Source organism: Mus musculus, chromosome 2, assembly GCF_000001635.26.
Source record: "Mus musculus strain C57BL/6J chromosome 2, GRCm38.p6 C57BL/6J".
Classification (NCBI taxonomy): domain Eukaryota; kingdom Metazoa; phylum Chordata; class Mammalia; order Rodentia; family Muridae; genus Mus; species Mus musculus.
The window spans coordinates 26,232,277-26,248,578 of NC_000068.7; the positions used below are offsets into that span (position 1 = coordinate 26,232,277).

At 49.7% G+C, this 16,302-nt stretch overlaps 2 protein-coding genes across 13 annotated transcripts in view; both read right to left on the reverse strand.

The window, feature by feature from the left end:
• Positions 1–5,123, reverse strand: part of Qsox2 (quiescin Q6 sulfhydryl oxidase 2) — a 28,276-nt gene extending 23,153 nt beyond the window's left edge. For both annotated transcript variants that reach the window (NM_153559.3, NM_001302956.1), the window contains exon 1: positions 4,767–5,123. In NM_153559.3, the coding sequence (NP_705787.1) occupies positions 4,767–5,076 (310 nt within the window). In that variant the 5' untranslated portion in view covers positions 5,077–5,123. The remainder of the gene's footprint in view (positions 1–4,766) is intronic.
• A 6,049-nt stretch (positions 5,124–11,172) lies between these two features.
• Positions 11,173–16,302, reverse strand: part of Ccdc187 (coiled-coil domain containing 187) — a 56,756-nt gene continuing 51,626 nt past the window's right edge. For 8 of the 11 annotated variants that reach the window (XM_030251795.1, XM_011239121.2, XM_011239123.2 and 5 more), the window contains one exon: positions 11,173–16,077. In XM_030251795.1, the coding sequence (XP_030107655.1) occupies positions 14,057–16,077 (2,021 nt within the window). In that variant the 3' untranslated portion in view covers positions 11,173–14,056. The remainder of the gene's footprint in view (positions 16,078–16,302) is intronic. The other 3 variants (XM_011239118.2, XR_866017.2, XR_866018.2) reach the window with 3 other exon arrangements.

Sequence of the window (16,302 nt, forward strand, 5' to 3'; positions counted from 1 at the left end):
CCTCGTACAAGTATGGTGGAGACACCACTGGCTCTCCTCCTTCAGCCTCACAGCAGTCATTTCACAGGTAGAGCCTGCCCTCTGATCCCATATGAGGCACCTGCTGGCTTGAGAAGGAGAGAGCCTGGCTTGTCCACAGTGTCTCAGCAGTCTGAGGCCTCCACAAGGTGGTAGAAAGAGAACATTGCTGCAGCTCTGTCAGGAGCAGTGGGGGTGCACAGAGCGTGCCCTTTTCAGATATATTTGTTAACAAGGTCATTTACCACTGATGGAATCCTGACCACGAGTTTTCCCTGTAGCATCAAAATATAATTTCCAAAAATTAAAAGCAGATTCTCAGGTCTGGAGAGATGGCTCAGCAGTTAAGATTATTCTAGTGCCGGGCAGTGGTGGCTCACACCTTTAATCCCAGGACTTGGGAGACAGAGGCAGGCAGATTTCTGAGTTCAAGGCCAGCCTGGTCTACAGAGTGAGTTCCAGAAAACAAACACACACACACACACACACACACACACACACACACACACACACACAAAGCAGACTCTCACGGAGGGAACCCATGTCATCAAGGAACACTGGAGGGACAGAACGTGAGTCCTCCAGGGACAGGAGGTAGCTAGGACAGAGTTCTCTCAGTGCCAGCCCACCCCACCTCTACTGAGTGGGTACCGGGAGCAGTTCATACAACCTTAGCTAGGGCTAGTGAGAAATTACTGAGAAATGACCATCAGCCTCTGTGCAGTGCTAACCAGGGTGAGATCACAGGACCTGAGGCCCCCTGTGGCCGAGGAGGAAAACAGCTGAAAGGGGAAAGCTGGCCAGGCTGGGAACACCGTCATACCCTGGGCTGAAAAGCCGTGGGCCACAAAAGCCTCCTGGTACGGATCCTTCCTCATTCTGGCTTTAGGCAAACTTTGGCCTAAATCTATCTATACAGTTGGGTGAGGCAGTGCACACCTGTAACCCCAACATCAAAAAGCAAACGCAAAAGGATTCCAGCTTTGAAGACAAGACTGGGCTACACGGCAAATCCTTTCTCCCTCTCCTTGCTGAAATGTGCAAAGGCTCCTGAAGGGTAAGCACCCATCCTGCAGTGGCCTGCAGAGCCCCTGAGCTGACCGGAGGAGACACTACTCTCTTCCACTGCCCTGGCTATGGGAACCAGCGACCCCACGGTTCTCTAAGCAGTCCTTACTTTTTATACCCTTGTGTTAAGAGTTACTTTGGGGGGCTGGAGAGGTGGCTCAGCGGGTAAGAGCACTGACTGCTCTTCCCGAAGGTCCTGAGTTCAATTCCCAGCAACCACATGGTGGCTCACAACCACCCGTGATGAGGTCTGACGCCCTCTTCTGGTGCATCTGAAGACAGCTACGGTGTACTTACATATAATAATAAATAAATAAATCTTAAAAAAAAAAAAAAGAGTTACTTTGGTTCTGCCATCTGTAGTTTCCAGGACTCTGGACTCTACCATACTCCTCAGCAACTGCTGTCCCCAGTGTCCCTCTGCCTGTTCTCATGGATAATGAGCACTCTGCAAATACTAAGCAGCCATCTTCAATAGCCTGTGCAAGCAGAAGGCACCGGGCGCCATGGGAAGGAGGAACAGAGGGGAGGCATGAAGGCCTCACTACCGCTGGCAGCAGTGACAGAGCACTCACCTGTGTTTCTGCCTGTGGATAACACACTCTGTGCCTAGCCACCTGTCCAACATCTCCTACTCTCAATTCGCAATGTCCTCTAGAGGGACACAGGAAGTGAGCCAAAGGGGCTCTGGAATCACGTGGCCTGTCTGTCACCTGGTACCATTATTTGCAATATCAGAGACTAAACACCTCCTTGCCAGACAGCTCTGGACACATTCTAGATGCTGTGGTGAGTACCTGCCAGGTCTCCTTTCAAGTCCTTCACCAACAACTTTAGGGGCAACCACAGATGTGTTCTCTCTCCACGGAGGACTGAAGGGGAGAGAAAGAGCCCCGAGGTCACCAAGAGCTTAGGGGCACAGGCTTCAGGGCACACTCCTGTTCTCCTAGGTCTCTACAGAAATCCTTCAGTGCCCAGGAGAATAAGTGCAGGTGTCAACTGCCAACTCAGATTGTGCTAAACATGACAGTTTGAGATAACAGATTTCAACAGAGCAGGGTTTGTTCTGGGAAATACTTAAGATAAGAAAGGCCCAAGCCAGAGCCACATAAATATGAGAATGGCCTTTGGATCCACTGAACAGTAGATCTTTTGTTAGCCTATCTGTCATAAGGAAAACCGCTATTTCCCCGCAAAGTCAGAGAAGAGAAAAAAACTTCACCATACGTTTTTGAGGAAGTGGCAGGTGTCCTCAACCTAAGACACAAGATTGAGGACGCCCTCCCTCCAGACACAAGCTGGGGACCCCCACCCCCACCCCAACCCCCACGACCTTTTCCAGCTGCTCATTCAATTAGAAAAGATTGAGGAGCAGGAAGACAAGCATAAAGTACCTTCTAGCTAATTGTCAACCATGGCAACACAGCCAGTCCAACCAGAGACTAGGGTCGGGACTAGGAGAAGCCACTAGGTGCTATTTCATGGAGGCAGGAAGAAACTACTGGGGAGGACCCAATACAAGGCCTGCATGTCCAACTCACAGGTGACTGATTACCCCTAAGCACCCTCTGTCCTGTTAGATCACCCAGGCAGGAAGCCAGCAGGAAGCATAGCCAAGTGGAGGCCAGGCAGAAGGTCTAGTGCTTCCCATATTCTACACACAAGTCTACAAGGCAAGGCACGGAAGGTACTGAGGTCACTGTCACAGGAGGACTGGAGTGAGAGTCAGAAGCTTCCTGGGGAAGCTGTCCAACATGACAGGCATCACATGGGATGTCATCACTTCTGTAGGTGTTGTAAGGGATCCTGCAGTTAGGCAGGATCCCTTACAACAGGTGACCAGACACCTCCAGAAGTTAGGATCCACCCAGCAGCCTAGGCTGGGACTGATAACACTAGGGTTAGCACCTACCAAGTCCTCAGGTGACTTGCTTCAGGAGCCTCTGACATCCTGACTCAGGCAGTTCTGCCCTCAACATCCTGCACCCCTCTTCAGGCCCTCACCTGCCCCTGCCAGTCAGCTTTCACTTTCACCACACCTTGCCCCATCTTCTAGGCACCAGTCACTCTTTAAAGACAACTGCAGTTCACTAAGCCAACCACAGCATTAGCTGTGCATTTTTACTGTGGCACTTTTGGAACTGTTCTTCCTTTCAAATTCCGGGGACAACTGCAGCACTCTCTGTTGGTTTGGTTAATAGAAGAGCCAGCTTATAACACGTGATGTGGCTTGTACAAGTTAGCTACCAGATTGAAAGCCAGAACTGATATAAGCAAAAAAGCTGCCAACAAGTCTTGCCAGGGTCACCTGCAGGTCCACCAACAAGCATTAAGAAATGGAAAATCCTCTCCTCTATTGAGTGGCAAAAAATAAAAATAAAACCCCCACAAAAAACCAGTGTATAAACTGTCTTTTCACTGTCTTGTCTCACTTTTGGCTAGTGCTTGTCAAGGACTTAAGGAAACTGAGATGGCTCAAAGTTTAAAAGCACAGACTGCATCAGGGTGTTGTGGGTGCTCGCCTTTAATACCAGCCCTCAGAAGGCAGAAGCAAGCGGATCTTTCTGAGTTCAAGGCCAACCTGGTCTATAGAGTGAGTTCTAGGACAGCCAAGACTACACAGAGAATCCCTGGCTTGAAAAACTATAAATAAAGAGGCAAACAAAGAAAACCCCACACACTGCTCTTTCAGTCTGGAGTGTCATTCCCAGCTCCCTCCACCTCTGATTCCAGCTGCAGGGAATCCAAAACCTCTGCCTTCCAAGGGAAACTGCACTCACCTGCACACACCCACGCCCATGTAATTCAAAACAAATTAAGTATTAAGAAGAAAGAAAAAGAAAACTTACGACCCAAGAGAACAATGTCATTAGATTCTACATAAGGACCAAAGCAGAGGTCAATGGATTCAAGGCCAGCCTGGACAACGTCATGAAACTGTCTCAAAAAAATAAAAAAATATAAGTCAAAGTGCCCCAACAATGAGGAAAGAGAGGGTAAACATTTTAAAATAGTCATCTGCAATTGCGTACTTGGAAAAAGGGCTTCTTTGCAAATCTGTTTAAGAAGAACACAGCAGTGTTCAACATCAGACCTAAAACCAAAGGTGCAGGAAAAAGAGTAACAATTTGTTGTCTTGCCCTGAGAGATCTGTAATTAGAGGTTAGTTCAACAGTTGTAAGCCAGTGAAGCCAAATGTAAGCCAGTGCTGGGAAGGCCACTTAAATTCCATTTACAGGAGCTGCTCCAAGGGGTCTGAGTTCTACAAAGGTGAGTAACTAAACATATATGGGAAGATTTCCTGAAAGCTATGGCTAGTGACCCAGAAGCCCAGCAAGAAGACGCTTTGTAAACTTTCTGCTGTTGCAGAGCAGTCCCCAGAGTGGGTATCTAAGTTTCTCAGCCCAATGCCCACCATATGGTCGGCTACCTAGCAAACGAGGCTGAGGTTTGACAGGAATGGGGACCTTCCTGAGTGGAGAGGGTAGCCTCTGAAATGCAATTGCTGGGTATGGGGAAAGTCAAACTGATCGGGTAGTGGCTAGGATAAGTGGTTGGGGACATGTTGAAGTCGGTGTTCTGAGCTGGCGACCTCAGGAAAGCCATCGGCCCCATCTGTGGGGCTTCGCCCACGTAGCTGTTGCGTCGGAGGAACGTCCACCGGCGCGCGGGGCCCTCACCTCGCACGTCCGCCGCCAGCGCTCGCCAGGTGGGTGCGTAGCCGATGCAGTGGCCGCACCACGACGAGTGGAACTGCACCAGCCACGCGGCTGAGCTGTTGCCCGTGGCCGACCGCACGCTGCCGCTGTCCAGCAACCACACGGCGTCTGAGCCCTCGCGGTAGAGCCGCGCCCCGCCGCCCTCCCGGGGCCCCACTGCCGCCACCACCGCCAGCAGGAAGAGCAGCCGCGGCAGCCGCGCGGCTCGAAGAGACGGTGGCTGCCGCGCATAAGCTCCTGGATCCCGCGCCACAGCCCGGGCGGCAGCCATGTTGGGAGTGCCGCCGGCGCGTTGACCTTTCACCCTGGCAACCGGCGTCACGTGCTTGCGCGCGCCGGTCCCGCCCTAGGCACTAGCCCCGCCCCCGAATCCGCTAATCTTCCCAGGCACTACTCTTCGTTCTCGCCCCGCCCTCGTAATTTGACCCCCCTCCCCAGCACTGGTCATTCCAGGTCCCGCACAGCTCGCTTTTTTGCTCCGCCCCCGAACATTGTTCCCGCCCCAGAATGTAGGCCCCGCCTCATTCCTTAAGTCTGCTCCGCCCCTGTGCTCCTGGCCCCGCCCCTGCCTCTGGTCATTGGCCCTATCCCAATTAAAAAAAACTCTTAAAAATCTTAAAACCCGCAAGCAATTTTCACCTAGTGAAAGTCCTGGGCCTAAGTAGCCAGATTTAGCAAGGGGAAATAGCCCGTGCCATGTTGAATGTTGAGTAAACACCAGGCCAAGATTTTCAGTCTGAAATGCAGATTTAATAGGACAAAAACAGATCGAAAAAATATTTGCTATATGCCTGTATTTCTTATGTAGCATGAATCCTAGATTTTACATGCAACCTATGATTTTACCTGTCAACTTCAAACATCCACGATGATCCCTTGACCTTTTTATAACCCACATGATACAGTAGAACCACCTGGTAAAGTTGGCTGGCTTCCTGCTAAGATGGTAGAAAGGAGAGGTAGACCTGACTCTTCTTTTTTAGACAGGGTTCTAAGGCTGGCATGGAGTTCACTATGTGCCTGAATCTGTCCTCCTGCCTCCCTGGACTGGGATTACACATGTGCACCACCATGTCTGGCTTCTCCAATCACTCAGTCTACTTTCCTATGCTAATGTTCTGCTTTCTCCAAACACTAGAGAGAATATGTAATCTCTTCTACTTCCTGTTTGTCTACCTGATCTCTCACTGTACGGTTTTTCCTACTTCACTCCCTGTCAACTGGTCTCTTGTTCTTCCTCTTGACCTATTTAATATTGTTTACAATAAACCAGGCGTGGTGGCGCATACCTTTAATCCCACCACTTGGGAGGCAGAGGCAGGCAGATTTCTGAGTTCGAGGCCAGCCTGGTCTACAGAGTGAGTTCCAGGACATCCAGGGCTATACAGAGAAACCCTGTCTTGAAAAGCCTATCTATATCTATATCTATATCTATATCTATATCTATATCTATATCTAATCTATACTGTTTACAATAAACAGAAAGCTCATGGATTAAAGGTGTGTGCTAAGGGCTGAGCCACACCACAACTAGAAACCGGTTTTATTCTCAGTAAATAACACAGTCTTGGGGTTTACATTGTGATCAAATATCCTGCAACAGGGAGACATGGTTGGGAGACAAATACAGAGAAGCTATTTGATTTTTAATGGTCACCAGAGGATGAATAAGCAGGACAAGGGACCAGAGAGACTGGTAGGGAAACTGCCTGGGGGTAGGGTGGGGGGAGGCAGTCATGAGAGTAGGACTGGCTTCTTCTTCTTCTTCTTCTTCTTCTTCTTCTTCTTCTTCTTCTTCTTCTTCTTCTTCTTCTTCTTTGTCGTCGTCGTCGTCGTCGTTGTTTAAATTTTGAGACAGAGTTTCTCTGTGTAACCCTGGCTGTCCTGGAACTCACTCTGTAGACCAGGCTGGCCTCGAACTCAGAAATCCGCCTGCCTCTGCCTCCTGAGTGCTGGGATTAAAGGCGTGTGCCACCATGCCCAGCAGGACTGGCTTCTTGACCCTCAGTTTGTATGTGGAAAGGATCTGGACAAGGCCAGCCTGGGATGGGAGAGCTTGATCTTCAGGTCCCAACTCTACACAGAAGGCAAGAAAGTCTGAGGCAGGATGGATAAGGAAACTTCAGGGGATATGAGAGAGTCTGGAGATTGGCTGACGCTTGTCTCTAGCTGATAGTCAAGAATTCCAATGCAGTTAACATTTGCTGACACAGAGACAACATTTTAAAATAAGGATGTTAAAGTAGCAGCAAGCCATGTTTGTGTCTTTTCGATCTAAACCTGCAGGTTTCTAGGAATTTCACAAGGAACTCATTTACAGGAAAAGTAGTTCCTTAAACTCCTTGTGGCCCAAGGTTTTATTTTACCAGATTGTAATTCCATCCAGATGGCTTCAGAACCATCCTATAATCTCACTTATTGGAAAGGGGAAAAGAGGAAGAGGAAGGGAGAGTCCCTTAGATATCTGTTGAGCAAAAAACTCTGATAGCCTCTGAAATCCTATACATGGCTATTTCAAAGCCACTTAGATATGACTCTCCTTTGAGAAGTCAACACCCAGGATTGGGTGTGCCTTATTTTTTCCCTAAGCATCTCTCTATTAACTACTATGCTGAAGTTTTTGTTGCTTTCTTCCTAATGAACTCTGACTTCACTACCATCTGGCCCATCCTGAAATTCTTATCTGTGGCAAAGTCAAGGATCTGGTGTTACCTGGATGGGGATCTTTGAAAGTTGAGGAGACTCTGCAGGTTGCTGGGGACTACATGAGCTATGTCTACTGCTGAACTATGTCTCACTGATGACAAGTCCACTGTAGTCCCAGCCCATGCAGCCAGTCCTGGGGCAGGGCTCAGACAGCAGGCAAGATGAGAATACACTTTCCAGGGAGTTTATGGTTCCCAACCATTTGTAAGAGCCCCAGTGGCCTTTGTATATGTTTTATGAGAGTGGCTGTCATGGTAGAGCAGGAGAGCATGGGGCCCCAGGGACTTGGGAAATTCATGTGACAGTTTGGCATGTGGAAAGCTGAAAGCATGGTCTAAAGAGACTGGTTTGCAAAGCACTGACAGAGACAGATCACAGGAAAATCAAAAGTGTGCTTTAACTGAGAAATAACTATTTTCTATGAAAAATAATAACTTCTCCCGAGGCTCATGTCAAGATTTATTGGTCCAAGTAGTTATGAGGAATCAGAACCAGGGCAGGTACAGCCTGAGACCTTGGAGGGAGGGACCTGGGACTGAAGCCTTACTACGATCAATGTGTTTGAATGCCAAAGCACCCTGCTCGAACACATGGGCAAATAAAACGTGTCCAGCACTTTCTGCAGATACACTTTCTCTCCGCCCACAAGAGCAATTTTACAACTTGGCTCCTGCAGCTGCAGCCCATCTTCAGACAGCCTGGCCTGATTCTCATTAGTTTCCCATCGCCAGCTTCCCTTCAAGGACACTGTGCCAAGGCTAACGCATGCTGCACCTGCTCTGTAGCCAGGGAAGGCGGGTCGGGGGAAATCCTGGCTATACTGTGTGTGTAGCCCTACTGTGCCCACATTTCAGCACCAATCCCCATGAAATAGACTGGGCGGGGGCAAGGGAGGTGTGCTGTGGAACTTGAGGCAATTTTGCAAGGTTTTAATGGGGGATATTTATTGTCATGCCAAATATGTGTGTATAAAATGCATAGTTTCTCTCATTCAGCCACAAATCCAATGGAGTTATCAACGAATAGAAAAGGAAAAAAAAGTTTTTAAAAATTAGATTAATTTATTCCAGAACAAGAGAGCAGGAAATAGGAAAGCCATAGGTCAGAAATGTGTCTTGAGATTATATACACAAAAGACTTCATTTTCCCTGACTGAGCCAAATCTCTTCTGTGCACTGGGCGGGCCAGGAAACTTGGTGCAGGCTATTAGCTGGCAGATCCCTGGAGCCATGTGTTAGCTTACTGAGCGGTCCATTGGAGCTAAGAGGCTGGGATGCCCCTGAGGCAAGTTAGACTGTGGGTCTGCAAGGGGCTGTTGGGAAGGTAGCCTACTTCACAGAGGGGCACAAAGGAATTATAAGTGGCCTGGGAACCAGCACCAAAACAGGCAGCAGTGGCGGGACAAATATGGTGACCTGGCCCCAGGGGGTTTTCCCATTCCTTGTGTTGTTAAATTTGGGTTTCCCAGGGGCCATAAGCTAGCCAGAGGAGATCCATACTTCTGTGCATCTAAGCATAGGCAGGAGAAGCCAAGACCTAGATGGATCAGCCCTGGACTCACATGTCTCCAAGGTTAGCAAGATGCTCATCTGTCAGGAATCCATACCCATAGGGGCCCTCTGATTCAAAAAATAACTAGTTGCACACTTTCTTGAATATACTAAAAAATCACTAATATGTACATTTTTTTCCAAGTCAGGGTTTCTCTGTGTAGCTCTGGTTGTCCTGGAACTAGCTCTATAAACCAGGCTGGCCTTGAACTCACATAGATCTGCCCACCTCTGCCTCCCCAGTGCTGGGATTAAAGGTAGGCATCATTATGCCCAGCTAATATGTGCATTTTAAAAGAAAACTTTATGGTATGTAAATTATGTCACTAAAACTCGACGAGAAGAGGCTGGAGAGATGGCTCAGCAGCGACGGGCACTTGCTGCCCTGGCAGGGGACCAGGCTTTGATTCCCAGCACCCACATGGTGGCCCAGAGCTGTTTGTTCCAAGGATTCAACACCCTTTTCTGACCTCTACAGGCACCAAGGCACATCCATAGTGTACATATATCCATGCAGGCAAAACAGGCACACACACAAACTTTTTAAATATATTTTTTTAAGTTTTAAAAAGCGATTAGATGGGCTAGGGTGGGAGACTCAGTGCTGAAGGCACATTCTACCCCAACACTGGAAAAATGAGTGTTAAAATGTAAGGTAACTGCACTGTAGTGCGGCCCTGTGCTACTCAGGACTAAGAAAGGAAGACTCAAAGTTCAAGGTTGCTTGGGCCAGAGTGAGCTTAAGGGCAGCCTGGGAGTCTTAGTGAGATCCTGTATCCCGAGCTTTTGTCCCCACCGGAAAGAACACGCTCAGGACAACCGGAATCTTCTGCGGCAAAAGCTTTATTGCTTACTTCTTCAGGAGCAAGCGAGAAAAATGGCAAAACCCCGTCCCTTTTAAGGAGAATTATCCTCCGCCTAGGACGTGTCGCTCCCTGATTGGCTGCAGCCCATTGGCCGAGTTGTCGTCACGGGGAAGGCAGAGCACATGGAGTGGAAAACTACCCTGGCACATGCGCAGATTATTTGTTTACTACTTAGAACACAGGATGTCAGCGCCATCTTGTAATGGCGAATGTGAGGGCGGCTCCCCACAATCCTGTCCCTCCCGGTCTTAGTTTCTCTCTCCAGGTGTTGATAAAAACTAAAAGGAGGTATTGAGATGGCTTAGTGAGTAAAGGGGCATGCTGCCAAGCCTGGTGACCTGAGTTTAATCCACAAGACTCTTACAGTGAAAGGAGGCCCTGGCCAAGTTAGTGGGAAGAAAGATAGCCAAGCACCTGCTGCAGGCGTCACTACTATGGGTGAATGTGTGATGGAGAGATGGGTGAGATGGTGTGTGTGGTGGAGATGGAAGAGAAGTGAAGCTGGGAGAGAAAGACAGACCTGGAAACTCGACAGTGGTGAGAACAGGCAGAGTGGGCCACGGTGTCGTCCTGGCCTGGGTTGCTGCCAAGGGGTCATGTCTGGGTCCGTGGTCCTGCTGCAGAACATGTGGATATCTGAGGGCTGGGTTGCCACAGGGGACATGCTCACCTGAGTGGCCTGTGCTGCCATCTGAAACCATGGGGTACATCCGGGCCCATGCTGCTGCCAGCTGTGGCGTTGGGTGAGCTAGGCAGGGCAGTGCTGGAGAACTCACCCTAGTGATAGTGGCACAGGAGACATGCCAGGCTGACCAACTCAGCTACTTCCCAGATCCAGATCCAGGGATTAGAGTTGGCCTGCCCAACATCTACCCCATCTATGAACTGCTGGAGGGCATGAAGGGGCTGGCCTGACAGATCCAAAGCTGCAGGACCTCCATGACACAAGGCAACCACAGGATATCTGAGAAGAGTCCCCATGAGGATCCAGTATTGATAGAGTGGTGGGAGTCAGATGCTTCAATCAGTGCTGGGAGACTGAATCTTGGTATACACAGAAGTATAAAAAATATCATTTTCCGCCGGACGGTGGTGGCACACGCCTTTAATCTCAGCACTTGGGAGGCAGAGGCAGGCAGATTTCTGAGTTCAAGGCCAGCCTGGTCTACAGAGTAAGTTCCAAGACAGCCAGGCCTACACAGAGATACCCTGTCTCATTAAAAAAAAAAATCATTCTCCAAAGAATTTCTTCAAATTTTAGGTCATTTATTTAAGTGTTTTTTAATTAAAAAAAACTGATATATAAGGCAAATGTGTACATATTACCGGGCTACAGTGTGTGAAGTTTTCACCTGCTTTTATGTAAGTAATTTCTCCAATCTCCAAACTAAACATCACCTCCTATGACACAGCCTTTTCATGGAGCATAAACCTTGGCACAGATTATTCATAAACATGATTTTGCTTTGTTTCCCAGACAGGGTTTCCCTGTATAGCTCTGGCTATCCTGGAACACACACTCTCTTTGTAGACCAGGCTAGCCTTGAACTCACAGAGATCTGCCTACCTCTGCCTCCTGAGCACTGGGATTAAAAGCGTGCACCACCACCGCCTGACAGTAAGCATAGTTTTTATGGGTTAAAAATAAGACAAGAGCAAAGCTGAGAGGTGAGGGGGTGAGGAGGAGAGAGAGCAGGTGGGGTGAGTACAGGCAAAGCCATGCATGAGAAACAATGGGACCCAGAAGATGAAGAGTGAGCACCATCAACAAACAGGGGACTGTGAGGAAGTGAAGAGTGGGTGACAGGTGAGTAGGTACACACACCCATGTATATACATGCACACATACACATGTGCACATGCGTGCTGATTTAAGACAACCTCTGGGAGTTCCCACCATGTATGTGAGCCTCACTCCATTTCATCCTGCTCAAACCAGATTCAAAAATCAGATTTTGAAATCTGCTGCCTCTGAAAAGACTGCCTTCTGGGTTTGCGTAAAAAGCCACTCCCTTTGGAGAGCAAGGCCGTTCATGTCTATAATCCCATACTTGTGAGGCTGAGGCAGAAAGAGTTCAAAGCTAACCTGGGTTATAGAGCAAACCCCAGTCATACATAAGTATACACACACAGTGCCACTTCCCTGGGGACAGCGAGAGAACCCTGTACAAGTAAATGCATAAGGATGCTCCTGCCTGCACGAGGCATCCAGTCAGAGGCTAGCACAAGATCCTAGAATTCCTCAAGACAGCCCATCCATTTGATTGCTCTGGGCCCCACCGAGCCTCCGTGGAGCTAAGGTAGAGAAGGTTTCATCACTGTCTAAGCCTGGGTACCAGTACCCAGCAGCTACAACCAAGACGGCACTGTGGCTCCTGGGCAGCCAGCAGTGAGTGGCAGGCAGCCTGCTGTCCCTCACGATCTGCTGAGGGAGGTAAAGGTGGTGCCTCTGACAGAAGTCACTGCTTTTAGTGGCCTGTCCTCACCCTTATACATGCCCCCAAATTGTTCTATTCTCCTGGGGAACTAACTATGGGAGTCCATTCCAGGGCCACTCCACTCCCTATAGAGATCCTGCACCCCAGTCCCCTGGTGAGCCCACCCCTGAGCTGGATGAGGTCATGGGCATTGCAAGCTGGTCTCAGTCCCACCATTAAGCAGGAAATCCTGACTGGTTGGATCAACAAGTCCCTGGATGTCTGTCCTGCGGGAAGAAGGTGTTCTTGTAGAGAATGGTCACACTTTCTTGTAAGAACCACCTGTGTCACCTGCCCACACTTTCAATAACCACCCTGGTCATTCTGTCCCAGAAGGCCCCCAGGGAATAAAGGAGGCAGTCTAGGCCTTGGTGTAGTCAGCCAGGCCTGCAAGAGACAAGACTTTTTTTTTTGAGGCTCCAGTCACTGTTTTCCTGAGAAAATCAGTGTCCAAGCAAATACTATGATAGCAAAAGTAAGATAAAATAATAAATCACAGGACAAAGAAAGAACCTCAGCCCCGGGAACAAGGTGTAGGCTTTGTCAAGAGTGACTAGTTATCTGCTTTCCATCTCCACAGGATGAACAAATGTCCCTCAGCCACAAACAATCTGAAGACATAGGTTTTTTTGGTTTGGTTTGGTTTGGTTTGGTTGTTTTGTTTTGTTTTGTTTTTTGAGACAGGGTTTCTCTGTAGCCCTGGCTGTCCTGGAACTCACTCTGTAGACAGGCTGGCCTCGAACTCAGAAATCTGCCTGCCTCGAGTGCTGGGATTAAAGGCGTGCGCCACCACACCCGGCTCGGGACTGAAGACATATATCAGTTGGTAAAGTGTTTGCCTTGCAAGTATGGGGACCAACATTCAATCCCCAGAACCTATGTTGTTGTTTTTTTTTTTTTAAACAATAACAATTAAACCAAACCAACCAATCAAACAAACAAACAAAAAATCCAAAAAACAAAAGCCAAACCAAACCCTGGATACATAGAGTTCAGCAGAAAAGCACTTGTCCTGCTTGGATCCCTAGAGTCACTGGAGAAGAACCAACTCCCAAAGGCCGTCCTCTAACCTCCACACAGGGACCATGGCACCCACCCACCTACCCACCCACATGCACACACAGTGAACACTGGGCATTTGCAAGCTGAGGCAAAGCCCAGGATAGCTCCTCTCAGCAGCCAATCACCTTTCCCTTAGAGACGTCTGAAACCACTTTTTCCCCTTGGCCTCACTGACTCCCACACACTACCTCATACTAGCTGGAGCCTCTGGCCTCCTGTCCTTTCCTTGGTCAGCCACTGGATACCATCCTACATAGCCTTTGATGCATGCCTCCAGCACTGGGGTTTGAGCCTTTTAAGAGCCCGACAGAAGTTGTGGAAAAATCAGGGAATTACTCTGCCAGGGGAAATTCAGACAGAGCCAGCCCATGATTGGTATGGTGAGAACTCAAGACTATTGACTGTTGCAGATGACCATTCTGCCAGCCAGCTGAGATGTGACAGTCCACAATGGGAAGCCCAGGTCCCTCAAATCAGACAGACAGAAAGAAGACCAACAGATACGGAGGCAGGCAGAGACAGATAGACAGACACACACACAGTGGCATATCAGATGCCCATGAGTTTCTATCATCTTTCAGAGCACACATCTAGGGACTGTCTTCAGGGACCAGCCCTGACAGTTCAGCGAGAGAATCACACAAAATCTTCCTGCTGAGCTGGGTGGACACTACATCCACTGGCCCAGCATCTCCTGTCCCTAAAAGATCAGCACAGACACTTTCAGAGACAGGGTCAAAAGCCAAGTCTCTCCTAGGGTGCTGCTGTGTATCCAACAAATCCTGAAGCTTGGGCTGGTCCTCTGTCCAGCAGCTCTGGCCTGCCTTCTCCTCCTCACTAGTGTGCTTGAGGGACTCAGCCTGGTCACTGGGTATCAAGGGCACTGGGCCTGGGGGTGAGCTTTCAGAAGGTGCAGAACAGGAGGGTAAAGATGTGGCTACCCTTCTGTCTAAGATGTGTTCTATCCCTTGCTGGTACTCTGTACTCTCAAAACACTGTACCCCTTCCCAGGGTCCACCTTGACTGTCTGAGGCCTGAAGACCTTCTCTGGCCACACAAGCCACTGGGGATGAACTCAGGGCCTGAGCTGACAGTCTTGGGGACCTCCCGGGGGCGCTGACTACCCAATTACTCAAGGGAGATGCTGAATTTGAGTCATCCAGGCCTCCATCTTGCCCAGGTGCTCCCAGGCAGTGCTCTGACTCCTGAGGCCCCAGGGAAAGGGCTTCCCCCAGAGCCTCCTCAGATAAGAAGGACATGTCCTCAGCAGTAACGGATGTATCCTCTCCTAGGGTGTCCAGTGAGTCACCTGAAATCATGGCCTCCTCAGGCGGGGTAGGGAAGTCTTGTGAGCTGAAGTTGGGCTCATTGATATCACTCTTTGCTTGGGGAGGGGGAGGAGGCGGGAGGAGGTGGGTGACCCTGTGGATGGAGGATGTAAGGTCCCCACTGCCATAAGACAGCTCCTCATCCACAGGAGACAGTATTTCAGCCAAGAAGCCACCTACACACGAGGGACTGGCTACCTCTGTGACATGGGGAGCTCTGCCCTCGGAAGAAACCTGCAGGGTAGTAGCAACCTTAGGACCAGGTGAGGCCTGTAGGGGCTTCGTCTCCATGGATGGGCTTGTATCAGCATTCTGGGGTTCCTCCTGACAGCCAGCTGAGGCCTCAGCAGGCATGTCTATTTTACTGAGACCTGCCCCATCAGAGGAGGATGTGCCCAAAGGAACGGACAGTGACAGACTCAAATCACTGGTAGACGGACTCTGGGGTGGGGACACTGTGAAGGTGGCCACAAGGGACATCTGCCTGGTTTTCCCTGTATTAGACATCTCACTCAGACTCCTATGGGTTCTGGAAGCTCCTTGTTCCCCGTCAGGGCCTGAGGGGGTGTGACTGGTATGAGGCCCTGCACTGCCTTCCAGGTCCAGTGAATCATTTGCAGGCAAGGAACTTCCTGAGTCTGGCTCAACACGAGGGTGAGGCTCTACAGTGTTCTCACTCTTCTCTTCCCAGATTTGGCTGGAGGACTCTGACAGCTCTGACCCCAACCTTGGAGAAGGAGCATGTGGGAATGGCAGTGGCCAGTTGGCCTGAAGGGAGCTGTAGTCTGGCTCTGAGCCTGCTGCTACAGCTACCTCCTCAGAGAAGCCACTACGGAGTCTAACCTCACCACCTTCCAGTCTCTGCAGGATCACTTGTCCTACATTCCCAGGACCCCCCTCCAGCTGAGGAAGGCCCTGGTGGAGGTCACAGAAGGAAGGCAGGCCTGGTTCCTCCCAGGAATCATGAGCAGAAAGCTCCCTAGACCAACTGGGAGCTGCATGCAGCGGGGTATCTTCAGCTTCTGAGGTGGACAGGCATGTGGAACTGTCAGAAAGCTGGACTAGGGTGGCTGTGGCTTTCTGAAACTCCTGGAGAGATGAACAGGAAAGGCTGCTTGCTGGGCTCACTGAGTGGGTGAGGAATAAGGCAGGGCCTTCAGTAGACCCTGAGTGGTTACTAGAAGCAGTCTCAGAACACAGGTCCAAGATGGCAGCAGACTGGCATGGAGGGCTGTCTAGGTGCCAGGCAGGCTGTGTTTCAGCCTCACAGGCCACAGGAGCTGCTGAGATGGATTGAATTAAGGAGTGGCTCACAGTTACCACACCCTACATGGTAGACCATTCAAGAAGCAGTGTTACACCTCTGTAGAGAGCAAGGGCAGTCCCAAAAAAGGGTATTCCAACTGACGACATTAAAAAGCAACGGTATCAACGTGCTAAGTCCTTTGGCAAATCTCAGTTAACTGTTTAGCGTCTTCCCCACTGGTGGGTCACATGTGTCTGGACTC